Genomic DNA, 24,852 nt, shown 5'->3' with positions numbered 1-24,852 from the left:
AAAAAGCACACCACCTGCTGTTTACTTGATTATGAACAGGAATGCCCCGCTCAGGTGGATTCCCTGTCGCATATATTGCCCAGGAATCTGCTGTGCACAGAAGGGTCTGTCACTGATTTTGGTGGCGTCTTGCTGCAGCAAGACATGGTGCATAAGCATTGTGATGTTGCTGTTAAGGACACTGTGGTGTCGTTCCCTATGCAGGGACCTGCTGTCCCAGGAAGGAGGCAGATTCTGCACCCTCGACCGGAACGGTGGTCTCTAGGGGCCTTACCTGTTGAGAGAGCGAGAATCTGATTGTAGCTACAATACATCCCACTTGCGTTCTGAAGTGTGTTGCGTTGCGTTGAAGTAGCGTTTATTGGAAGATCTGTATTGCCATATCAGTGACCGATTGAGGGGATACGTTTTTTTTTTTCTTAAGGAAAGTCACTCCCATTCCACACTGGAAGTTTATTGGATGGCTGTTTCAGCTTGTCATAAGGACATTAATGGTGCTGCACCAAAGTGCGCACCTGTTTGCCTTTCGGTTACTTAAAGGTCTGGGTAAACTTCATTATCGCACAGTCGAGAGCGCGAGCCTTTCAAAGTATACTCCTTTCAAGGTATAATCCTTTGGCTATTTAGACCTGGGTATAGGCTACTTCATTTTTCGTGTTCCACTCAGTCTCACACACAGTTGAGTGCGCACGCCTTTCGAAGTATACTTTAGGCTTTAGTGCAGAAAGACACGTCTGGCACGCACTTGCTAGTGGACTTTGTTCCCAAGCGATCAAGTCACTCATACATGTGCTGTTCTACACAGTGGTCCCTCCTGTTGAGAAGAATTACGGAATAATAACAATAAAAATACTAACAATTACAATAGGTTTCAGCACTTCATGCTTGAACCCCTAATTCATTGTGCAGGGCTTTCACTGTGAGGTTAAGTTACCAAATGAGGAGCATAAATCCTCTTCTTGTGTGTGTAGTGTATGTATGTATGTATGTGTGAATGAACCCACACAGTGCTGAACACTCGGCTTGGCATTTTGATATATTTCTGTGTATTAATCATTTTAGGCACACAGTCATTTATGCTTGTCAACGGCTTGTCATGTTCTACTCAGATAGCGCACAGTTAGCATCCTGTCAGTTGTGGTTGAAATGTTTCGAAATAGTTGGCTAGCATTAATTTTGGGAACACCCCACGTCTAAAAGGGACTGATTACTATTATGATACCAACCGTCGATTACCACATTTTGATGTCCAGTGCCTCAAGAGTAATGAAGAGTAGGCAGTTGTACTAAATTGTACTAATTTTTAAGAATGTTGAATAGCAATAATCAAATACACCGTGTTTACATATTCATTGTCAAAGTATCACAAAAATACAAAGAAAATATAAAGATGAAGAGCATAGGCGTGTGCAAAACTATAAACAAAATAAACAATTAAAGGGGGGGTGAAATGCTAATTTTCACTCAATCTCCTGTTAATCTTGAGTACCTATAGAGTAGTATTGCATCCTTCATATCTCCAAAAAGTCTTTAGTTTTATTATATTTATAAAAGAAAGATAGGCTGTACCGAGTCTTTCCGGAAAAAAACGAGCGGCTGGAGGCGGGCCGTGTGGGCGGAGCTAAAGCTGTGCTAACGCCGAGCTAACAACACACAGAGACAAAAGAAGCAGTTTTACTCACCGCCTGCGGTTCCAACGCACGACTGCGAACCTTTATCATTGTGACTGCTCGATCCTTAAGCATTAGACGATCTGCAAATCCGTCGATCTGGGCTTTGTTTATAAAACAAGCATCGTCGAAATGCAGGGAACAAACAGTCTGGCACAACCTCCGTTGATGCTCTGATAAAACAAACTCCATCCACTGCTCCCTTAACACTGGGTTCTTTGGGAATCTGTGCAGGGTTGTCTTGCCCTGGCAACCAAAAACCCACTTCTTTGGTGACATTGACTTCCCTAAAGCCGAGCATAGCGCTTTGATGGGTGTACTGCTTTCGCTCTCTCGCTCTGGTCTACGGTTGCGCGCGCGCCCGCGTCCTTCCGGCAGAAGTGCCCTTAGGACCCGTATAAGGAAATTCCACTACATCTGACGTCACACCAGGGCTCGAGACTAACGGCGTCCTATCGTCCTGGGGACGATAGAAAATGTGTTTAGGATGAACAGAAATGTTCTCCAGGACGCCTACAGGACGAAAGACATTTTTGTATGTGTGTTCATTTATTAAATGGCAAAATTAACCGACCAAGCGCTGACTACAACGGAGCGCGTCTTCTCACGCTGTTACTATAGTTACTATCACCGGCCGATTACTCACCCGGAGACTTGTTTCGCGGTACATCTATCACATGGCTTAATTCCACAGACTAAAACGAGACGATAACTAAATAAAAACTAGTTTTGAATGACAAAAACTATGACGTAAATATATTGACATTTTCGTCAACGAATAAAAACTAGACAAAAATGTTAGATAGTGACTATTTGGGAAGCGATCCAGTCAGAACTGATGTCCTGCGTTTGTGTTAGTGCGCTCATTTGTACTGTGTGACGTGCTGATCTACCCAGCGGCACACGGGTTGACATGCGCTGCATGTCTCATTAAACGTTAATTACTGTAAACGTCTAGGAGAATGAGTAGAGCAGACATATAGATCTGAATAAGAGTGACGACGCAAAAAAAAGAGCTCTATTCGGTACAGTTTTCTGTGCGCACTCACCCGACCCGAAGCGTGCAGCCATGCACATAGACACCTATACAGCACGCGAGTACTGAAGTGAGCTCTCTTTCGTGTCTGAATGGACAAATACACACAACATTATGTCGAAATGTCAGTTTTGGAGAGTATTCACGTAAACTATGTCGGTTATGTCTAAAACAGTTTTGAGTGTATCGGGTGTGCATTGGATCCGCATGTTATTGGACATGATCCGATATCTTAAAGTGACAGTGGGTAATAAAACTAATGCGGTCTGTGTCCTTAAAGGAATAGTTCACCCAAAAATGAAAATTCTGTTATCATTTACTCTCCCTCAAGTTGTTCCAAACCTGTATGACTTTCTTTCTTCTGCTGAACACAAAATAAGATATTTTGAAGAAAGTCGATAACCAAACGACTGATGGACCCCATTGACTTCCATAGTAGGAAAAGTTTAAAGCATAGTTAGTAAAAAGTAAAGCATAGTTTTTTTGTTTTTTTTTATGGATGTCAGTGGGGACCAGCAACTGTTTAATTACCAACCTTCTTTAAAATATCTTCTTTTGTGTTTAGCAGAAGAAAGGAAATCATACAGGTTTGGGACAACTTGAGGGAGAAATGATGACAGAATTTTCATTTTTGGGTGAATTATCCCTTTAATATTGATCAAGCAAAAAAAGAAAAAGAGAAAAGCATTCACTGCTTGTTAATAGCTTTAATAAGGATTCATTATATTTAATACAAATAAATATGTCTGCTGCTTGAAAGAATGATGATATTTTTGAGATATGTAGTCACCAGTATTTATTTGTTATTGTTTAATCCAACCAACTCAAAAACGCTTTGAGCTGTATGTATTTTTTCTCTTAATTTTCGTATTATGTAAAAAAAAAAAAAAAAAAAAAAAAGATTTGTTCTGCATGAATACAAAAAAGCATTTAACTCCTGTTATTTTTTAATAAATCTATTTTTTACCTGTTTACAGATAACTACTTTGAATGGAGCTAAATAAATATAATAATATATATCATAAACATTTTAATGGTGTTTTTATTATGTGACAAACAACTATAGATGAAAATAACAAAGTAAAGAAACAACATGTTCACTTTAGGACGGTTCAAATAGTTTTTCAGGACGGTTCCAGGACGGAGGTGAAAAAAGTTAGTCTGGAGCCCTGCGTCATACATGCCCATACTCGAAAAAAACTTTCCGAAACTTGTGACAAACCGGAAGGAGCATTTTTGGAACAGAAATACTCCTTCAAACGAACAATTTAATTTTTGAAACTTTGTCCATGTTTAGCATGGGAATCCAACTCTTTAACAGTGTAAAAAACTCAGTATGCATGAAATAGCATTTCACCCCCCCTTTAATTATTTTAACAAATTTGAATTTTAATGATACAGACGTTAGCTGGTCTTGTAAGTGAAAATGGGCGTAAATCGATGCGTACGGCCATCTGCCGGAAGCTAGTTATTTTAGTTGATAAAGTTTTAAGTATTAAATAATATATATTTTTCTTAAACCAACACATCGCTTTGTTTCAGAAGGCCTTTATTAACCCATCAGAGCCGTTTGGGACACTTTTATGATGGATATGATGCACTTTTCATGTGCTAATTTTAATTTTTGGGTGAAATATCCCTTTAAGCTGTCTCAGGTCCCCTGATGCACGATGAATCCTCAGCGATGATGCGGGAGTATAAATCTAGGATGTGTATTACTTAGTATTTATCTTGTTAATGTATGCCTTTCAAATGTGGTTCTCTTACGAGAGGTCTCTCGTACTGCGTAAGATATCTTACGCTAGGGGAAAATCCTTTTCCGCAAGATATTGAAGCCAAAAATTATCCTTAATTTTGTAATAATGCAAAACGCGTTGCAGCAGCAATGCAGACATAGGCGAGACAGCTCGCGCGCCTATTGGCTGCTCTGCGGCAACTGCAGCAGCCTATCGAGCGAGGCCTGGCGTGACGTCAGACCCAATCAGGGCACTTCGCGCCCGCTGCGTCACGTCCCGCCGAAATGGGCGTGGTCTAGGCCTATAAATATCGCTCGCAGGCAGCTATTATCTGATTTTTCATCCTTCAAGCGAAGCACACGCATCGCTGGAGCTGGATTAGAAGCCGCGCCGTCGAGAGAGAGCACCTTCAGCGGGACGAGTCACTAAAGTCGCTGGCCGCGCCGCCTTCCTGCCTTCCTGCTGCGCTTTCCGGCGCTTATATCCTTCTCTTTTATTACACTGTATTTCTGTGTGTGTGTGTCGCCGCCGCGACACACATTTCTAAAAGAGCTAGCGTCTTTTTTAAGATGCCTTCCTGCGGCTCGTGCAGAGCCACACTCAGCGACGGGGACCGCCACTTGATCTGCGTTTCCTGCCTAGGTAAGGAACATGCAGCTCTCGCGCTCGCTGACGGCGGATGCCCTCACTGCGAGCTGATGGCAATGGCGACTCTGAGGACTCGCCTAGCCGTCTTCACCGAGACTGCTCCCCCGCCCGCCGCGGCGTCGCGCCGTAAAAAGCGCCGTGCCCAGCGGGCCCCGGAACCCTCCCTCAGCCGCCAAAGCTCGCCGGTTCGCCCGCTTGCTTCCCCGGCTTCTTCTGTTTCGCTTCCTGACGGACAGCGGCCGCCGTCTGCCGCCGCTTCCGTTGATATCGCGGATGAGGAAGCCCTGCTGGGAGAGGATGATTCCTGCTCTATCCTGGCGTCAGGCAGTGAGGATTGGGCGGGCTCTGAGGACCCCGCACCCCCTGCCCGCACATCGTCAGGCAAGAGAGCTTCCATTGAGACGGAACTCATGCGAGTACTCGCACAGGCCGCGGCGAGCCTCGGCCTCGAGTGGTCTTCGCCTGAGCAGCCCGCTCACAACCGGCTGGATGGATTTTTCCTGCCTGGGGAGCGCGCTTTGCCTGTGTCCAGACCGGCGCCCTTTCTTCCTGAGTTACATGAAGAAGTGGCCAAGTCCTGGAGCGCCCCCTATTCTGCTAGACTGCGTCCTGCTGTTTCTTTGGCATTCTCCGCCGTTGACGATGCCAAGAACAAAGGATACCTCTCGCTGCCGCCGGTTGAAGAGGCGATAGCGGCCCACTTATGCCCGCCCTCCGCTGGACGGCGCGCTAAGCCGGCCCTACCCTCTAAAGCTTGCCGCACGACGTCAAGCTTGCTCCACCGCGCTTTTTCCGCCGCCGGGCAAGCTGCGTCAGCGTTGCACACCATGGCAACGCTCCAGATCTTCCAGGCCGATCTCCTCCGTAAGCTGGACGAGGAAGGACCTGACGCGATCTGCGTGCCGGACTTAAGGAGTGCCACGGACCTCGCTCTTCGTGCTACTAAGTCCGCAGCACAAGCCATTGGACGGACTATGGCTTCTCTCACCGTGTCTGAGAGACATCTCTGGCTGACGCTCTCGGAAATGGCCGAGTCTGAACGCACCGCGTTCCTCGACGCCCCGCTTTCCGCTACAGGCCTCTTTGGATCCTCCGTCAAGGATTTCGCGGAGAGATTCGCAGAGGTACAGAAAGCGTCTCAGGCTATGAAGCACTTCCTCCCGAAGCGCTCCAGCTCTGCAGCAGGCCGTGCGAAACCGTCTGCTCAGAGCTCACAGCCACAGCCACCGTCCACTGCCTCCACTTCACAGCGCCGCCAGGCCAGAAGCGCGAGACCGCGCTCCCGCTCATCCGGTCGCCGCCCCGCAGGACGCGGCTCGCGACCTAGGATCACGGTGAAGCCCGAGGCCCCGAAGTCGTCCTAGCACAGCTAGGAAAACGACGGTGTTCCAGTCCCGCTGCGGCCGGACTCACACCAAAGCTATTCGCTCGTCCAGTTCCAGAAAATGTGACTGTTCCAGTGTTTTCTGCAGCCAACAAGTCGGTTCTGTCACCCGCTTGCCTGCACACAAATGCCGTTTTCACGGCTACCCAGATAAATCCCCAAAAGAGTGTATTTTCTGGTGTCCCGGCCACGGCCGATGGTGTTTTGTGTGTAGTAAGAATGCCCACTGCCCAGTGCCCATCCCTACACATAAGCACAGCCTGTCACACAGGGCTCGCGCACATAAAACCGACTCAGATCGGTTGCGCTTCAAACATGGTGAACGTGCCCACTACCCAGTGCCCACTAACACCACGTTATGCATGTCTCACGGTTTCTGTAAAAACGAAACCAACGTGCACTCGCTTCACGCAAGCGAACGATGTTTTCGGTGTGATAAATGTGCCCGCTGTCCCGCGCCCACATCCACACATAGACATGACAGTTCCCACGGGAACCGCCCAGCCCTCCCCCTCGCGGTTAACCACCGCAGAGGAGTCGAGCGCAGGCAATCTGCCCGCTGTCATCAGCGCGCCCCATGCCTCAAATGTCACGAGCGACACGCTTGTGTTACAGCACACCGAAGCTTCTCCATCGCTGAGCGAGCGGAGCGTGCTTCGTATTCGACCCCTAGCTATCCATGCAGACGCATGGGCAAAGCTACCCGGGGTCTCGAAGTGGGTGCTGAACATTATAGAAAGAGGCTATTCGCTGCAGTTTCGCCGACACCCTCGCCGCTATGTGGCGCGCGTCGAGACCACGGTAAAAACAGAAGTAGCACATCTACTTCGAGCCGAAGTGACGAAACTATTGAGCAAAGGGGCCATAGAACCTCTCTCTCAAGATCAGAGCGAGGGAGGGCTATACAGCAGATACTTCCTGGTACCGAAAAAAGACGGGGGTCTCAGACCCATACTAGATCTAAGGCAACTGAACAAAGTGCTTGTGAAGCGACAGTTCAGGATGCTCACGACCAGGCAAATCCTTGTGCAGATTCGCCAAGGAGATTGGTTTGTGTCAATAGATCTGAAAGACGCGTATTTTCAAATACAGATAGCGTCACGACACAGGCGATATTTGAGATTCGCCTTCGAGGGCCAGGCATATCAGTACACAGTCCTGCCGTTCGGTTTGTCCCTAGCACCCCGTACATTTACGAAGTGCATGGATGCGGCGCTCGCACCCCTCAGAATGAGAGGCATATGAGTGCTGAACTATTTGGACGATTGGCTGATTCTAGCGCAATCTCGCGCAGTGCTCATAGAACACACAACCATTTTACTCGATCACCTCGAGGATTTGGGTCTGAGTGTCAATTGGGCAAAGAGCTCCCTGTCACCCAGTCAGAAAATATCTTTCCTGGGCACAGAACTGGACTCACTATCCATGATAGCGCGACTATCACAACAGCGCGCGGTAGACATTCGACGCACAGCGAACTCTTTTCGCTGCGGCGCGTTTGTCCCGCTCAAGAAATTTCAGAAGATGCTAGGTCTCATGGCCTCAGCATCGTCAGTGCTCCAGCTGGGTCTGCTCCGCATGCGCCCGCTGCAGTTTTGGCTGAAAGCGCGAGTCCCACGCGAAGCGTGGGCACCCGGTTTGCTTCGCCTCAGGGTCAATCAGAAATGCGTTACAGCTCTGAAACCCTGGAAAGCGAACGACTGGTACCAATCAGGTGTAAGCCTGGGGACTTCCTCGAGGGTGAAAGTGGTATCCACGGACGTGTCCACCTCGGGATGGGGAGCGCTGCTCGAGGGCAGACCGTTCTTCGGCCAGTGGTCAGAACGGGAGAAGCTCCTGCACATAAACTGCCTCGAAATGCTGGCAGTAGACAACGCGCTGACGCGTTTTTGTCCCCAAATAAAAGGTCACCACGTCTTGGTCCGTTCGGACAACATGTCTGTGGTGTCCTACATAAATCGCCAGGGCGGCATCAGATCCGAGAAACTGTACAGGCTGGCAGAACGCCTCCTGGTATGGGCTCAGTGCAACCTGCGCTCGCTCAGAGCAGCGCACGTGCCAGGGATCTTGAATTTAGGACCGGACAGACTGTCCAGGAACAATGTTCCGGCAGGCGAATGGTCTCTACACCCACAGACAGTCCAACTGCTGTGGAAGAAATTCGGCAGAGCGGAAGTGGACCTGTTTGCGTCTCAAGAAAACGCTCACTGTCAAGAATTTTTCTCCAGGAGCAGGAGCGCGCTGGCCCATGTGTGGCCCCGCCGCCCGCTCTATGCTTTTCCCCCCGTCTCTCTCCTGCCTCAGGTGATAGAACGGATCAGGGAAGAAGGATGCTCAGTACTGCTGGTAGCACCGTTCTGGAAAAACCAACCTTGGTTTCCAGCCGTGATGCAGTTAGCAAGTACTGCCCCGTGGCCAGTACCAGTGAGGAGAGATCTCCTCTCACAGGCCCGCGGCTCGATCTGGCATCCTCACCCGGAGCTATGGTCCCTTCATGTCTGGGCCATCAACGGGTACATGTTGGACTCCCTAAAGGAGTATTAAACACGATCACGCAGGCTAGAGCTCCGTCTACAAGACGACTCTATTCTTCGAAATGGTCAGTGTTTTCGGGCTGGTGCACAGCCCGTGGTGTGTCACCCACAAACTGTGATGTGACGGAGGTGCTTTCCTTCCTACAAGAGCTGTTGGATGGGGGCAGGGCCCCCTCCACGCTCAAAGTTTATGTGGCGGCTATAGCAGCGTTCTCAGAAACAACGCTTGGTCAGTCAATAGGAAGGAACGATTTAGTCATCCGCTTCCTTAGAGGAGCTAAGAGACTGAATCCTCCCAGACCTCCCTCAGTCCCCGTATGGGACCTTTCTACGGTTCTGGAAGCCATGAAAGGTGCGCCATTTGAGCCTTTACAGTCAATCGATTTGAAACACCTGTCTTTCAAAACGGTGTTTTTGCTGGCTCTCGCTTCAGTGAAGCGCATAGGGGATCTGCACGCGCTCTCTGTGAGCGCGGCGTGCATGGAGTTTGGGCCCAATGACTCAAAAGTTATACTCAAACCTAAGCACGGTTATGTTCCAAAATCCCTCAACACACCGTTTAGGGCGCAGATTATCTCTCTGTCAGCCCTGCCGGTCCCTGATGAGGAAAGAGACGCGAGCCTCCTTTGCCCAGTCAGGGCATTACGAGCTTATGTGTCTCGCTCGTCTGTTTTCAGACAGACGGAACAGCTCTTTGTTTCGTTTAGCGGACGTTCTAAGGGACTAGCCGCGTCGAAACAGAGCCTATCCAGATGGATAGTTGATGCTATAGCGCTGGCATATGCCTCCAAGGGCATGCAGTGCCCTTTGGGTGTCAGAGCGCACTCCACGAGAGGCATGGCCTCTTCGTGGGCCTGGTCAAGTGGGATTGCCTTGCAAGATATTTGTATGGCGGCAGGCTGGGCCTCCCCGTCTACATTTATAAGGTTTTATAACCTAGAGGTTCCCGCCCTGCAGGCCAGGCTGCTGTCGGTCTAAACTACCAGTATTATCTGACCTGATGCGTTCAGCTCAGAATGCTGCGTTTGCTGAGCACAGCTCAGCGTTCGACAGTATAAAGCTGGGCAAACTGTGTAAGACCCACATTTTTCCCCATCAGTTCAGGCCGTACCCCGCCCTGTCTGTATGATGAAATTCGCGTCCCATCGACGCTACTTTATGTGGAAAAGTGAGGCTGCACCCCTCCTTCTTCCCGGACTCCCTGTGAGTTCACTGAGTGATTGTGCACTATATGTACCCCGGGCTTTCGCCCTTGGGTCTTTGGTGTCAGATCTCAGCATACACGGCGTTTTACATTGGGTCCCCTAGCGTAAGATATCTTACGCAGTACGAGAGACCTCTCGTAAGAGAACGTACTCGGTTACTAACGTAACCTCGGTTCTCTCTAGAAGAGGGAACGAGTACTGCGTATCTTGCCGTACATGCACACGCTCTGGTTGCTTCGATGATGAAAAACCAGATAATAGCTGCCTGCGAGCGATATTTATAGGCCTAGACCACGCCCATTTCGGCGGGACGTGACGCAGCGGGCGCGAAGTGCCCTGATTGGGTCTGACGTCACGCCAGGCCTCGCTCGATAGGCTGCTGCAGTTGCCGCAGAGCAGCCAATAGGCGCGCGAGCTGTCTCGCCTATGTCTGCATTGCTGCTGCAACGCGTTTTGCATTATTACAAAATTAAGGATAATTTTTGGCTTCAATATCTCCCGGAAAAGGATTTTCCCCTAGCGTAAGATATCTTACGCAGTACTCGTTCCCTCTTCTAGAGAGAACCGAGGTTACGTTAGTAACCGAGTACGTTCTACAATAAACAAATAACTTATTCAGTAACAGGAAACCGTATAAATGTGCAATTTACGCTAACAACACGGCAGAAATGCTGAATCATTACAACTCTATAATGGCTGATCATGCTCAACTATTAACATAATATCTCACACAATCAAGTAACCACACTCTCATCATATTATATAAAATATGATGTAGCAGCCCTAGGTCAAGCTAAACAGTGATTAAGTGACACAATAACAATATAATGAATACTCAAATGTAACTCACAATTTTCAATGAGCACTTTCAAGAATCGTCACTATGGAAACCTCAGAGAGAAGTTATGTACCATTATATTTTAATGCTTTATAAGCTGCAAAATTAAAATGAAAATGTATTACAGAAATAATTAGATACGTTTAACAAGCTAAAACTGTAGCAAAATTATCATTTAAAAGTTATTTTTCTTAATTGCATTAAATTTTCCACTATGAATATAGCAAAATTCAATGTGAAAATTGAAAATGCATTCCGAGCCGAACACGTCCCCGCCCCCTCCCGCCCTGTCAATCACTTGTGAAGTTTGCCCCGCCCCCTCCCGCCCTCTCCCGCCCTGTCAATCACTGCGTGATGTTTGCCCTGCCCCCACCCAATGCAAAACGCTAAAGAGCTGGTAAGTCCCGCCCCTTCCGCTAACCCCACTGGACCTCTAGGTTGAAAAATCTTCAATGCAAGTGAATGGGAGCAAATAATTATTTTCTGGTCCCGTTTGAATTTTGCCATGAACGTGACATATGTTGTCTGTGAATTTTTAATATAATGTTTCGTGTGAAGAATGCTACAATTTAGCTGGTAGAAGTTTGATACGGTTAGACTTTGTGTGAGAGCACTTTGTGGACAACCCAGTCTTCGCTGCTTTCGACGCGAATCTGAAGAAAGAACAGCCCATTTGGTTTGAATGGTGACATTTGGGTACAAAACACACAGGCATCTCGATCTGTCTTCATATATTATCGCAGCATTATCACCGTGATTTGACAAGTGGAGGGAAATGTGTTATGGGGTGACGTCACATAGGCGACATGTAGTCTTTCTCGTTATGTCTTTTCCACAACTGCTAGCCAAGGAATCATACAATATACGGTCAAACTCGTAACATGAAACATTATATAAAAAAATCACATACAACATATGTTCACATTCATGGCACAATTCAAACGGGATCAGAAAATAATTATTTTCTCCCATTCACTTGCATTGACGATTTTTCAACCTAGAGGTCCAGTTGGGGTATGGGCGGGACTTACCAGCTCTATAGGCTCAATCGTTTTTACTTTGTGTTGTATTTTTCTGTAAAACATTTTCATTTTCATTTTGCAACTTATAAAGCGTTAAAATATGTATTCAATTTACATATTAAAACTAGTGTATTAAATGGCAAATGTAAATTATATAATTTAATTTTCATTTTGCACCAAACGTTGCACAAATGTAATGGGAAAATGTAAATTTAAATACAGAAATGAATTGTCATTTTACAAATTGCATTGTCATTTTGCATATTACATTTCAAATTAAATATTGCTACCCATATGCTTCCACAGATCACGGCGCCCCCGAGGTGATGGCCTTTGCATTGATTTGTATTGGAGAGAGGCTACAAAGTTTGTTGGTTGAGTGACCTGCCCTGATACAAAGAAAAATTTCAGAGGAGAAAAAACATTCATCAACATTAACAGTGAGTAAGCTGCAGTATTCTTGTTTTGTTCATTATTTATTATAGGCTGTTGGGTGAATAATGTATTTTTAGGACCCGACAAAAATGTATTTGTGATGTAGCTTTGTGTAGGTGTTTATGGACAATATAGGCTACTCAAATGAAATTGAGACATCCACACGACTCTATTTGTTTATTTGTTGAACAACTTTTTGTCCATTTTTTTGTTATCCCATCCCAATGTTTTAGGATTTATTACTGATTAATTGTATTGTTAAATGACAATTTTTGGAAGTATTTAATGTGTCAGCTCTCACTCATATGTGCTTAGCCTACACATTACATGGCTTTCGTGGTTTTAAGGAGTAGGAGTTGGTGTATATATATTCAAGGGTGTGCAAAGATGGGGGATGCTTATGATCGTAGTGGGACAGTCTGCGTCAAAATGCCAGTCAAAATGAAAGTACTGCACTGTATGAAAAACTCATTTGTCTGATTATTCTTTAAAAAAAAATTATTTTTAATTTAATTCAACAGCGAAATTTGCTAGATTTCTAAATCTTTCTATATAAAATATTTGACACATACTGAGTGATAAACACATGATTTTTTTTTTTAGAAAATAGAATTGTATTGGTTAATTAATGACAATTAATTACATAGTTAATGATAGGCTACATTTCTATTAAACGATTAAGTATTAAAAAGAAACATGATAAAATGTATAATTCGACTTTATTTTTGTTTTTTGGTCAGACTCACTTCTCCATGACCTTCAGTGTTATAATAAAAATGTCATCAGAAAATATTTACATTTTAAAATTAACTGAAACCCTTCATGGATTATGTATTTAATCATGTATTTGGTTGATGCTTTTATCCAAAGGGACTTACATTGCATTCAATATATACATTTTTATCAGTTCATGCATTCTCTTGGAATCAACAGACATTGGTGTTTCTACTAGTGTCATACTCTATTGGTAGAATTACAGGAACGTTAGCACAAACTGTAGCATTGCATATTGCATTTGCTAGCTCAAACACACTGAATTTAGAGAGTTTGCACAGAAAAGATTTGAACCCTGTTTCACTAAGTCTTGCTTTGAGATTTCTGGACTGGAAACTGTTAAACACAAATAAATTAACCTGTCAGCATAATTTTACTGTACAATAACCTCTTATTTCCTACTCTTGAAATAGTACATGACTGCTTTGACAATATTAAAATCACAATACATATTGGATAACATTTTTCTACTTACACATCAAACAAAGATAATAAGTGAACAAGTTCACAGCTGTGTGTGAGAGACAAAGACATAGGCTATCTTTCACTTAGTTGTTTTTCATTGAAGGCTGTTTAATCTCACACAAAGACACTGAGACACCCCAATAGTATGCATTGAACATAAATCCAGCATAGAGGGGTTCAGTGAATGTGCTGTTGAATGTGTGTAAGTGTGTGAGTGTGTGTGTGTCAGAAACGCTGTAGAAGGACAGAGTGCCGGCCGGCCAGTTCAGATACACTCCTACTCTGTTAGAGAGACATGAAGGGGCAGATATTACTGTTCTCTTATTATTGTGCCAGACCATTAAACCATCATAATTGTGGATCAGACTCCAAGATTTTTCATTGAGTCCAAACTTGCATGTACTTCCTTCTTTCCTGCTGATTCCTTTATATGCCACTGATATAGAAACCTCCTCCCCTCTCCATTCAGCCTCCCAGTAACAGCGTCCAGTCAGACTCTCTCTACACAGAACCTGAGGATATTCATCAAATCTCTCTGGATGATCAGGATATGACTGCTTCTCTCTCACATGTGTCACCTTTCTGTTCCTCTCAGACAGAGCGAGACGAGTGTTTGCTGTGTTTGGATCCAGTGTGAGATCACATGCATCTAAACACAAGAAGAGATGTCAAAAGAGAAAATTCATAATACAATACAATTAAACAGAAATTACTGAAGGTGTGCGAGTTGTGTGTTTGTGTGTGATCTACATTTTTTTAATCCTGCTGTGATCCGGATCTCTCCCCCATGATCCACACTATTAAAACACACAAGACATTAAAAACATACTGTACTATTAATATATCAACAGATGGGTCTGTATGTATTTACACCTTAAACTGAAGCTAAGGTACTGCTTACACCTGTTAACAAGTGTTTTTCCATCAATCTGATCACAAGTGGATGACGCGAAGTACAGGTCTAAACAGGGTCTATAACGCTTTGAGCTTGTCCAATTTCGATCACTTCCAGAGGCGCTCATGTGGTTGAATGTGTTCAAACAGCCTCAAAAGACCGCCTACTGACCTAATGCGTAAACATTATGGTAAGCACACTAGCCAGACAAGATTTATACTTTGTTGGCTATAGACCCAAGTTTGGTTTGAAGATGAAAAACATACCAAGCACAATGTTCTCTTGCCATTCCTGATTTCTAACACACACTCACAGCGTTCGGCTGGTCTTGTGGTTGTCAGAGCAGAAACTAAAGCTGCTCTCGCTTTCATATGTAAACTGCACAAGGTTATTTTGTCCATTAGATCGAAAGATCTGAAAAAGCCCTTACATTTACAGACAGAAGTAGTAAAAGTGGACAAAAGAGATGGATTAAAACGCCAGGTGCCCTTGTCTACTTGTGATCCGATCGACCAAAATGCATCGTAATACCATGTGTAAACAGGGCCTAAAAATTCACGTTCTGTTTTTCCATATGGCTATGACAGTGGAAATTAGAGATGCAGTCCAGTGGAAATTACTCATGGAAATATCAAATCGCAAAACAGAATACAGAGCCAATATATGGCTTATTCCAGATTGATGGTCTCACCGTTCTCATTCAGCACAAATCCATGTTTCTATATTCGTGATGTAACATTTGGTTGCTAAACTGTCATTTCATTTTTAAGCAAAGCTTCACTTCTGATCCAACATCCACTTAAAGGGTCATGAAACCCCAAAAGATATTTGTTTTAAAAATGTGAACAGATATGTACAAGGCTGCACATCATACATACTCATAAACTTATTCCATAATTTCTTTAGAGCAATTACATACTTCCGGTCTGAAAAGCAAAGCTGAAGCAATGTCACGGATTCTGTCGTCAATTCTTCAAAAGTGGTGATTGGCTGCCGGGGCTCCAGAAGGGGGTGAATGAATAAAGTGACGTCATCCGTTTCTGAGCGCTTTTCTGCACTTATTCACAAAGGGGTCATTCAATCCAATCATTGCGCTGTAGTATGCATAATAATTGAGACATTATGCATGAGACAGTATAACTTCTGTCGCGTTTGTCTTCCCTCATTATTTAGAGACATGGGTCGGAAGAGCTTGTTTGCTATGTGCGACAACACAAAAGTGTTGTTTGCATTTTCCCTGAAATGCATTTAGAGCTAGAGTTTGAATACAAACACTTTGGAAATATGACTAAAAACATTTAATATGTAAGAACATGAGGTGCACGCATGAGAGCTGTTTAAGCATGGAACGATGCAGTGAGTTTAACAACAATCGCCACGTGGATCATAGATCATATATGGACCACAGGAAGCATGTTTCAAGTTTCTAAAGGGTCATGAAAACCTAAACCAAATTTTCTGAGATTTTAACAGAGGTATGTGTGTTGAACACCATTGAAGACAATGTTAGCATCTGTTAGATTTAAAAGTGGGGGGAAATTTGTTAAATTTGAGTTTTTTTTCGCTATTTTCATCTTCCGGGTTTAAAATCTTCATCGTGTCATCGTGGCAGAACACTATAGTACTTTGATGACTCATCGGTGTCTCATTATTATTCATGTACTGAGTTTTCTTATCCAATGAGAAGACACTTCCTCTTAATTATTCATGACACCATGTGGAACTTTCCAATGACAGACATGTCAAACTGTGATATCACGTAGTAGATTAGAGAGCAATGATGGGACGCACATTTGTTTTCGTGGTGTAAAAGTTCCAGTGCGTCTTTCCCCGCGATGCTGCACAGACTAGACTCTGGCTGGGGCGGTTGGTTGGCCATCAACCACGGGCACATCTAAACTATGTGTGTGTAGCAACCACTCAACTGGAGAATGGTGGACTTTGGCCTTGTACACCAATGCAGGACTTTTCTATCGCTTCAGAGGTGTGTGTGTGTATGTGTGTGTGTGTGTGTGTGTGTGTGTGTGTGTGTGTGTCTGTGTGTGTCTAAAATGTAACCCTGACCGTTTTATTTGCCTTTTGTTAAATAATCACTTGTTATTAAAATTTAGATATTTCGATAATACCTAAATTGTATGGAACGTATGCTTAATTTGTGAAAATTTCTATGTCACTGTCCATCTTTATTATGTGTGTTTAGGGGCACACGTAGATCTAGGCTATGTACGGAACGTTTTTTTTTTTTTTAGCGGAAAATTTATTATTTTCAAATACATGCATTTATAGTGTGTATAGAAACAATTTATATGTTTTAAATGACAGTCCCCCCCCCGCCCCACGCCCCCCGCCGTGCCGTGCTGTGCCGTGCCATACCACACCCTCTCCCCTCCCTTCTTCTCACAGCCACCACGCCCATTTAAGTTGGTAGATGGTACTCTGCCACCTTATTTTGGCGGTTATCATACTGACCGACAAAGTCCTACTGCTTCACAACTAATCCTCTTTTAGTCCTTCTGTCAAATGAAATAAAATCTATCGATTATAACAGTTTTCAGTGACATTCTTACAAACACACATGGATCACATGATGATTGTTTGTGTTGAACATACTTGAGTTTGTCCAGTCTGTAGTTTGGATCAGAGACCAGCTTGACTAATGATTGTCCTGGGTGATTGTAGCTCAGATCCAGCTCTCTCAGGTGTGAGGGGTTTGATCTCAGAGCTGAAGCCAGAAAACAACAGCCTTCCTCTGTTACCATACAGCCAGATAATCTACACACACAGACACAGACACAGACACACACACACACACACACACACACACACACACACACACACACACACACACACACACACACACACACACACACACACACACACACACACACACACACACACACACACACACACACACACACACACCATTACATCATCTGTGAAAAGTACAAGACTCAAATATATTTGATCTGTTTAATGTCTTAGAAAAGAAAGTGATTTTGTAAGTTGAAAAAGAGAAGTAATCAGTTTTCAATTTATATTTATCTTCACCTCTATCTGATGCAATTATTTCATGCAGAAAAATCAGTGCACGGAAATAAATCCTACTTGTAATTTTGCAGGATATATTTTGATAAATATTATGGCATTTTATTTACACACATACAACACTACATCTTTACCTCAAGAGCAGTGTTTCATGCACTATTTCAGCAGCTGCTGATGCTTTAGTTAAAACCCAGAAGGTGAGTTTGAATTCTCTTTTGAATGTGATGCATTAAATAATGCTTAAAAACATGTTTCTACTGTGTTCTCCTCAAAGGCTGCATGTAAAACCAAGATTCAACTTCTCAGACGCCACTACATTTTTTTTTCCTTTTACAAAGTACTACTGCTGTCCAGATGGAAATTTATAACTATTTCAAACAAGTATTGTCCGGACCTCAGCTGGGAAGAAAATATAGAGACCGGACCTTTTGAAACTTTAATTGAATAACCCTGATTTATATCATGGTTAATGGAAACATACATACAATTAAATATGATTACATAGATTGCGTGTTCAGAGCTTTTATGATAAGCACTAAGGTTCCTGTTCGAAACGTATAACTATCAGTTATCTGCGCAACATGACTGAAACCTGGTTTATTTAATTTGCATGAGTGGCTCGCGAATCACAGTAGCCTATACTGTGCCTCGTTCACCAGCGTGCTCTAAAAGGGTGATAAGATTTGGGCGAGCTACACCTATCGTGACACAGGCGATAAGATGTGTGACCCAATTTAATTTATCAATAATTTACTCATTTACAATGCTATAGAGAAAATCAAAAATCTAAAACTGCCACATAATCTAAAAAAGACCAACTAGAAAAAGAAGAGAAAACATTGTCTTGCACCAATAGTACATTAGAAGGATTTTTATACTACATATGACATTTACTATCATTTATCATGTAGTAACAGTTTTGTTTTACAACTTTGGCATGTTGCTATAGTTTCTTTTTTTATTTTCATTTTTTATTGCAGATTACAAAACATAGTAGCTTATACAAGGTAAATGACATATACACATACAAAAGAGAGAAAGACATAAACAGAACAAAAACAAAGCAAAAAAAAGAAAAAAGAAAACATAAATATAAATATATTGATATAGTGATGTATGCAGGTACATTGGTAAGTTTAACCCTCTGAGGTCTGAGCTGTTTTCTGGGCCCTGGAGGTGTTCTGACATTTCTGGTTATTTCTGTTACTTGAGACATTTTCATGGCTAAAGTCTAATTACACTGTATTCAGCACAAACTCTGCTACAATAATATATCAGCTGCATGTATGTAAAAGTTTGTAGTTTTGAGATAATGACATTTATGCGTAGTTTGTGAAAATACAAAAAAAAAATTCTCACTGAAATAAGGCAATGAAACCCATACTGATTATTTTTTCACAAGACTTTTGAAAATTGTATGACATAGCCTAGAATATTTGCTGCAAAACTATGTGAAAATCACCCTGACTGCTCATTCAGATAAGACAACATATTGATTTAAAAATTTTACGACGTGTTTTGTGTTAGAAAGCTTTATACGGGAGCTCATTAATATGTAAGCTTTTCTCACCTGAGAAAGACAAAGAACCTCCCCTAACGGCCCTATTAGGAGCTATCAGGCCCTTTCATTCTGAGCAACCTTGCACAATACTGTAAATGAGGAGATTTAAAAAAGAATGGCTTTTAAATTGTTTGGATTTATTTACAACACAACATAATCCAAAGATACACAACAAATGCCGAAAAAAAGAACTTCAAAGACAGAGACCTTTGTGCCATTCCTAAAAACATTGTACATTCCTTTCATTTCCAAGATTTTCACTTTACCGTGTTCACGTACAGAGACTCTGTTGAAATCCTCAGTGGCATCTGGGCCCTGAAAAAAAAAAAGTGAACATACTGATATCAAGAGAAAGGCCTGCACGATTTTGGAAATAAATATTAGATTTTTCTGGTTAAAATTGCTTTTTAAAATTCCTTTTTAAAATTCACAGAATACACACACACACACACACACACACACACACACACACACACACACACACACACACACACACACACACACACACACACACACAAATGTTTCCAACAATATATAATATAATGAACACCAGGTTTGTTGTGCCTTGTAGGCATAAGGTATATGCACAGTGCTGGATAAAATAATAATAACAATAAATAACCTATAGCAGTATAAATCTTCCAAAAGATTTCAGTAACAACTAAGCTAGAGAAAAATATATTGATTATCATGTTACTTCAAATGTTTCCATCCGTTATGATGATATGAAATGAGATAATAATAAAAACATGAAGCCGTTTGGTGCGTTTTGCTTTCACCCAAAATATGATACAGTACATTCAAACGCGATCGCGCAGCAAAATATTAAACATTCAAACGCGATCGCTATCAAAAATATGATACATTCAAACGCGATCACTATCAAAATACATTCAAATGCGATCGCGCTCAAATATAAAACATTATGGTTACCATATATATATCTACGTTTGAGCAGATATCCACAAACACAGTAACAGTAAACACGGGTCTAAATATTATAATATTCCCCATATATCTAGCAACAGTTCAACTGCAACGTGACATTTATGCAACAATAACAAACTAATATGTAAGAATTTCTTACCTTACATCTTTCTTGTCTTCAAATCGCGTTCTTCTTCTTCTGAGGTAGCCTAAATCCAATCTAAGCTCAGGCACGTCTTTCAAACTCGACGAAAAGTGAAGTGAAGTGTTTTGTTGTTGAGGTAATGAGCGAGTCCGCGTTCCTTGTGGAGATTTGCATGTGAATATCTTTTGCGCGAATGGGCGTGGCCAAATTGACTGTAATGAGCAAGCATTTGAGAAGCTGGACATCTTGTTGGTTTTATACAAATTACTTAAACAGAGAATATTTGTTTTCATTTTGAATCCGATCATTTAAAAGTACACACTTAAATGTTTATAAAGGTATATGGCTCATAAATGTGTGACAAGTTTTCGCTGAGTTTTGTTTCAGTTTATAGACGTGCTCAAGAAAAAAAAGTTCACCGCGAAAGAGAGGCAGAACGCACACCCTGTTTATTTTCTTTATTTTACAAAAGCACAATGTTTTGGTTTGATTGTAAGTGGACACATACAAAAGGAGAAATATCACAGATTCTTTTTTTATATTTCTTTTTTCTGTATGACTATAAATGACTGAGTAATTTAAGTTTATAGTGCTACAATGTGGAGAAAATCCAGCAAAACGCGCCCGCGCGTTTGTCGACCTCAGAGGGTTAAGCAATTTGATATTTTAGTTGATATAGATATAGACAATTTGAGAGAATCATAGTTCTAATAGAGTTGTAGTAGAAGTAGTATTCGTACTAATAATAGTAATAAAAATAATAATAGTAGTAGTAGTAGGAGTAACAACAATAATATTCATGATAATAATAGTAGGAGTAGTGGTAGCATTGTAATTTATAATAATAATAAAAATATAATAATAATAATAATAATACGTTTAGACCAGTCAATAAAATTATTGTAGATATACTCTATTCTGGGACTTCTGATACATTTTCTTACCTCAGTATATTAAGTTGACAGTGTGAACTCTTTAGACCATCAGAGAGCAGCTTCACTCCTGAATCTTGCAGGTCATTGTTACTCAGATCCAGCTCTCTCAGTGTGTTTGATAATTGTAGAAATGAAGACAAAAATTCACAGCACTGACCAGTGAGATTACAGATGGATAACCTAAACAAACCAGAACAAAATGACCACAGAGTAGTCTTACAACACATTAAATTCTTCCACAAAAAAATAAATAAAAAATTAAACAATACATCAGACTCAGGTCTACAAAAGATACAAAGAACAAGGCAAGACAACAACAGAGAGAAGAACTGAAGAACCGTTGCTAGACAAAGACTAATTTATTGTTGCAGCATCTGATTATTTTATTTAAATTAACTAACCTCAGTATCTTTAGTTGACAGTGTGAACTCTTCAGTCCATCAGAGAGCAGCTTTACTCCTGAATCATGCAGGTTATTGTTATTCAGGTCCAGCTCTCCCAATGAGTTTGATGATTGTAGAATTGAAGACAAACTTTCACAGCACTGACCAGTGAGATTACAGTCAGTTAGTCTATAATGTAAAGAAAAACAGCACAATAAAGATGAGATGGAGGGTTAAAATATTATTGTCTGTATTATACACATTTCACTGATCACATTTTCACAATTGAGGTAATAACATCTGATAGTTTGAAACAGAACACAGTTTGAATTTGGTAATGTTAAAGCTGTCATGCAGAATGGGTACCAAACCCGAGACAACCCTCTGGTCTGAGTTTGGCTGCAATGGAACTGTGGATCGATTTGTGTAAATGTGAAAGCAACTCAGACTTGGTTCCACACTTGTTCAGGAAGTAAAACAGCGCTTCTCAACTCTGGCCATCGATGTCCACTTTTGATATAATCAAGGGGTTTGATATAATTAAGTGAGTGTGAAACCAGACCAATGCTGGGCCAGAAACAATTGCACTTGGATTTGGACCCCAGCAAACACCACCAGTGTGAATGCCCCCTCAGTCTTAAATGTGGTAAATCATTGAAAGGATTTAACCAATACAAAAAAATCAAAAGACCAGCCTTGATTGCTTTTGGAGTTTTGAAGCCCTTTGTTTCATTGGATTACTGTAAGGTGAGCACATTTATAATTGAGACTATGAAGAACTACATGTGGTATGTGGAAACTGGATGTACTGGATGTTCACGTTGGATTGAATTTCTTTATTATTGAATATTTTTCAGCATTCTGTTGCTTATCTGCATATAAAATGCTAAACTGGCAAGCTAAGAAGGCAGACCTGCCACTGGAAAGATCCAACCTGACCTTTGCCCTTTTATCAATGTTGGAGTGGATTATTTTGGCTCACTAGAGTGGAAGTCTTGCGAAGACATTTTTACATGCCTCTGCTCCAGGTTAGCTAATCTTGATGATTTAACCTCTACAAATACTCACAGAGCTTTTCTGCAGTTCACTACAGCTGGTATCAGTCGCCTTCTACCATTCTCTGATGTGTTGTATTTCTTCATATCCAGCTCATCCAGCACCTCCTCTGAAATCTGAAACATGTAGGCGATTGTTGAGCAGTGAGCAAGAGAAAGTTTATTCTTTGAATGTTTTTGTGATTTTAGGAACTCTTGAATCTCTCTGTACAGAGTCTGATCATTCAGTTCAAGCAGACAGAGGAACAAATTGATGCATCTGTCAGCTGAGAGATGTTCATCACCCTTGATTTTGTTTTGAATGTACTGTGTGGTTCTCATGATGTTCTCTGAGCTGTGTTCTGTGTGTGCCAGTAGATCCTGTAAGAGTATATGATTGGACTCCAGTGAGACACCCAGCAGGAATCGCAGGAAAAGATCCAAGTGTCCATTTTCACTTCGTAAAGATTTATCAACTGCTGATGTTAGTAGCTCATACAGAGAGATTTCCTTGAATCTGTACCATGTTTCCAGAAAAAACTTAAGTGACTTTGTGTTCTTGGTGGCATGGCAGAAAAACAGAAACAAAGCAGCAAGAAACTCCTGAAAGCTCAGATGAATGAAGCAGTAGACTTTCCTCTGATTAATCACAGATTCCTCCTTAAAAATCTCAGTGCAAATCCCAGAATACACTGAGGCATCTCTGACGTCTATGCCGCTCTCAATCAGGTCCTCCTCATAGAACATCACATTGCTCTTCATCAGTTGTTTGAAAGCTAGTTCAGCAAGTTTCACAATCACTTCTCTGTTGGACTTCAGGACTTTCTCTGGATCTCTCTCATCATACTTCTGATTCCTCATGTTGATTTGAGTCAGCAGGAAGTGGATGTACATTTCAGTCAGAGTTTGAGGGATTTCTGCACTGTCATCTTGTTTCAGGAGGTTTTGAAGCACAGTGGCTGAGATCCAGCAGAAGACGGGTATGTGACACATGATGTGGAGGCTTCTTGATCTTCTAATATGTGAGATGATTCTGCTGGCTTGAAGCTCATCACTGATTCTCTTCCTGAAATATTCCTCCTTCTGAGGCTCATTGAATCCTTGAATGTCTGTCATACGGTTGATGTATTTTGAGGGGATCAGATTGGCTGCTGCTGGTCTGGAAGTGATCCAGATATGAGCAGAGGGAAGCAGATCCCCTCTGATGAGGTTTGACATCAACACACCCACTGATGAAGACTCATTCACATCACAAACATTCTGTTTATCTGAAAACATCAGTGTAATTCTGCTTTCATCTAGACCATCAAAGATAAACACAACTTTACACTCCTCATAAATCTTTGAGTCCAGATCTTGAAGTTCAGGATGAAAGACCAGCAGAAGTCTGTGAAGACTGTATTGGAGATCTTTAATCAAGTTCAGCTCTCGAAATGGAAGCACAAATATGAAATCTACATCCTGATTGGCTGTTCCCTCGGTCCAATCCAGAATGAACTTCTGCACAGAGACGGTTTTTCCAATTCCAGCAATGCCCTTAGTAAGAACAGTCTTGATTTTGTCTTTCTCCTCACATCTTGGTTGATGTAAGGGTTTAAAGATGTCATTGCAGTAGATTGGTCTGTTTTGAGTTCTGGCTGTTTTCTCCATCTGTAAAACCTCATGTTCTTCATTCACCCCTTCACTCTCTCCCTCTATGATGTAGAGCTGTGTGTAGATCCTGTTCAGGAGGGTTTGAGTCTCTTTTAGTTTGATTCCCTCAAATAAGCTCTCATACTTTTTCTTCATGCTGGTTTTGTGTCCGTATTTGACTCTCTGAAGGACATAATCTACTGTTAGCTGAGAATCGTGCTGCAGGTCTTTAGTCTCCTTAAGCAGTGTGTCTGCCTGCAGGGATGCCTCTTTGACATGCTGCTTGCTAAATAAAAAAAAGTAAAGAAAAAAAGGTCAAATCTAATTATCTTAATTTTGCAGTAAAATATTACAATATTTTTGTTAGGGGTGTAACAGTACAAGTATTCGTCCCAAACCGTCACGGTACAGACGTCATGGTTCGTGCATACAGTCAGACGAGGAATACAGTCAGTCACAGGTGATCCACACTCCAATCCAGAAGGGGGTGCGAGGTAATGCAGTGCTCTTTGCCTTATTCTATTTATTTAGTACTTTTTGTTTGTTTT

At 42.2% G+C, this 24,852-nt stretch overlaps 1 protein-coding gene across 1 annotated transcript; it reads right to left on the bottom strand.

The window, feature by feature from the left end:
• Positions 1 to 13,830: 13,830 nt before the first annotated feature.
• LOC308680029 (NACHT, LRR and PYD domains-containing protein 3-like) lies at positions 13,831 to 24,526 on the bottom strand (the record flags this gene model as incomplete). The annotated part of the gene is made up of 6 exons (XM_081347914.1): positions 22,707 to 24,526; positions 21,657 to 21,827; positions 21,265 to 21,435; positions 17,253 to 17,414; positions 14,498 to 14,544; positions 13,831 to 14,396 (listed from the first exon to the last, which is right to left on the bottom strand). Exons 1-6 carry the CDS (start codon positions 24,458 to 24,460, stop codon positions 13,831 to 13,833), a joined length of 2,871 nt encoding a protein of 956 aa, XP_081204040.1. The 5' UTR covers positions 24,461 to 24,526.
• Between the last annotated feature and the right edge of the window lie 326 nt (positions 24,527 to 24,852).

The sequence above is a fragment of the Scardinius erythrophthalmus genome (genome assembly GCF_964197995.2).
Source record: "Scardinius erythrophthalmus genome assembly, chromosome: 19".
NCBI lineage: Eukaryota > Metazoa > Chordata > Actinopteri > Cypriniformes > Leuciscidae > Scardinius > Scardinius erythrophthalmus.
Note: the sequence above shows the minus strand (reverse complement) of the source record. Positions and strands in the feature narration are given on the sequence as shown.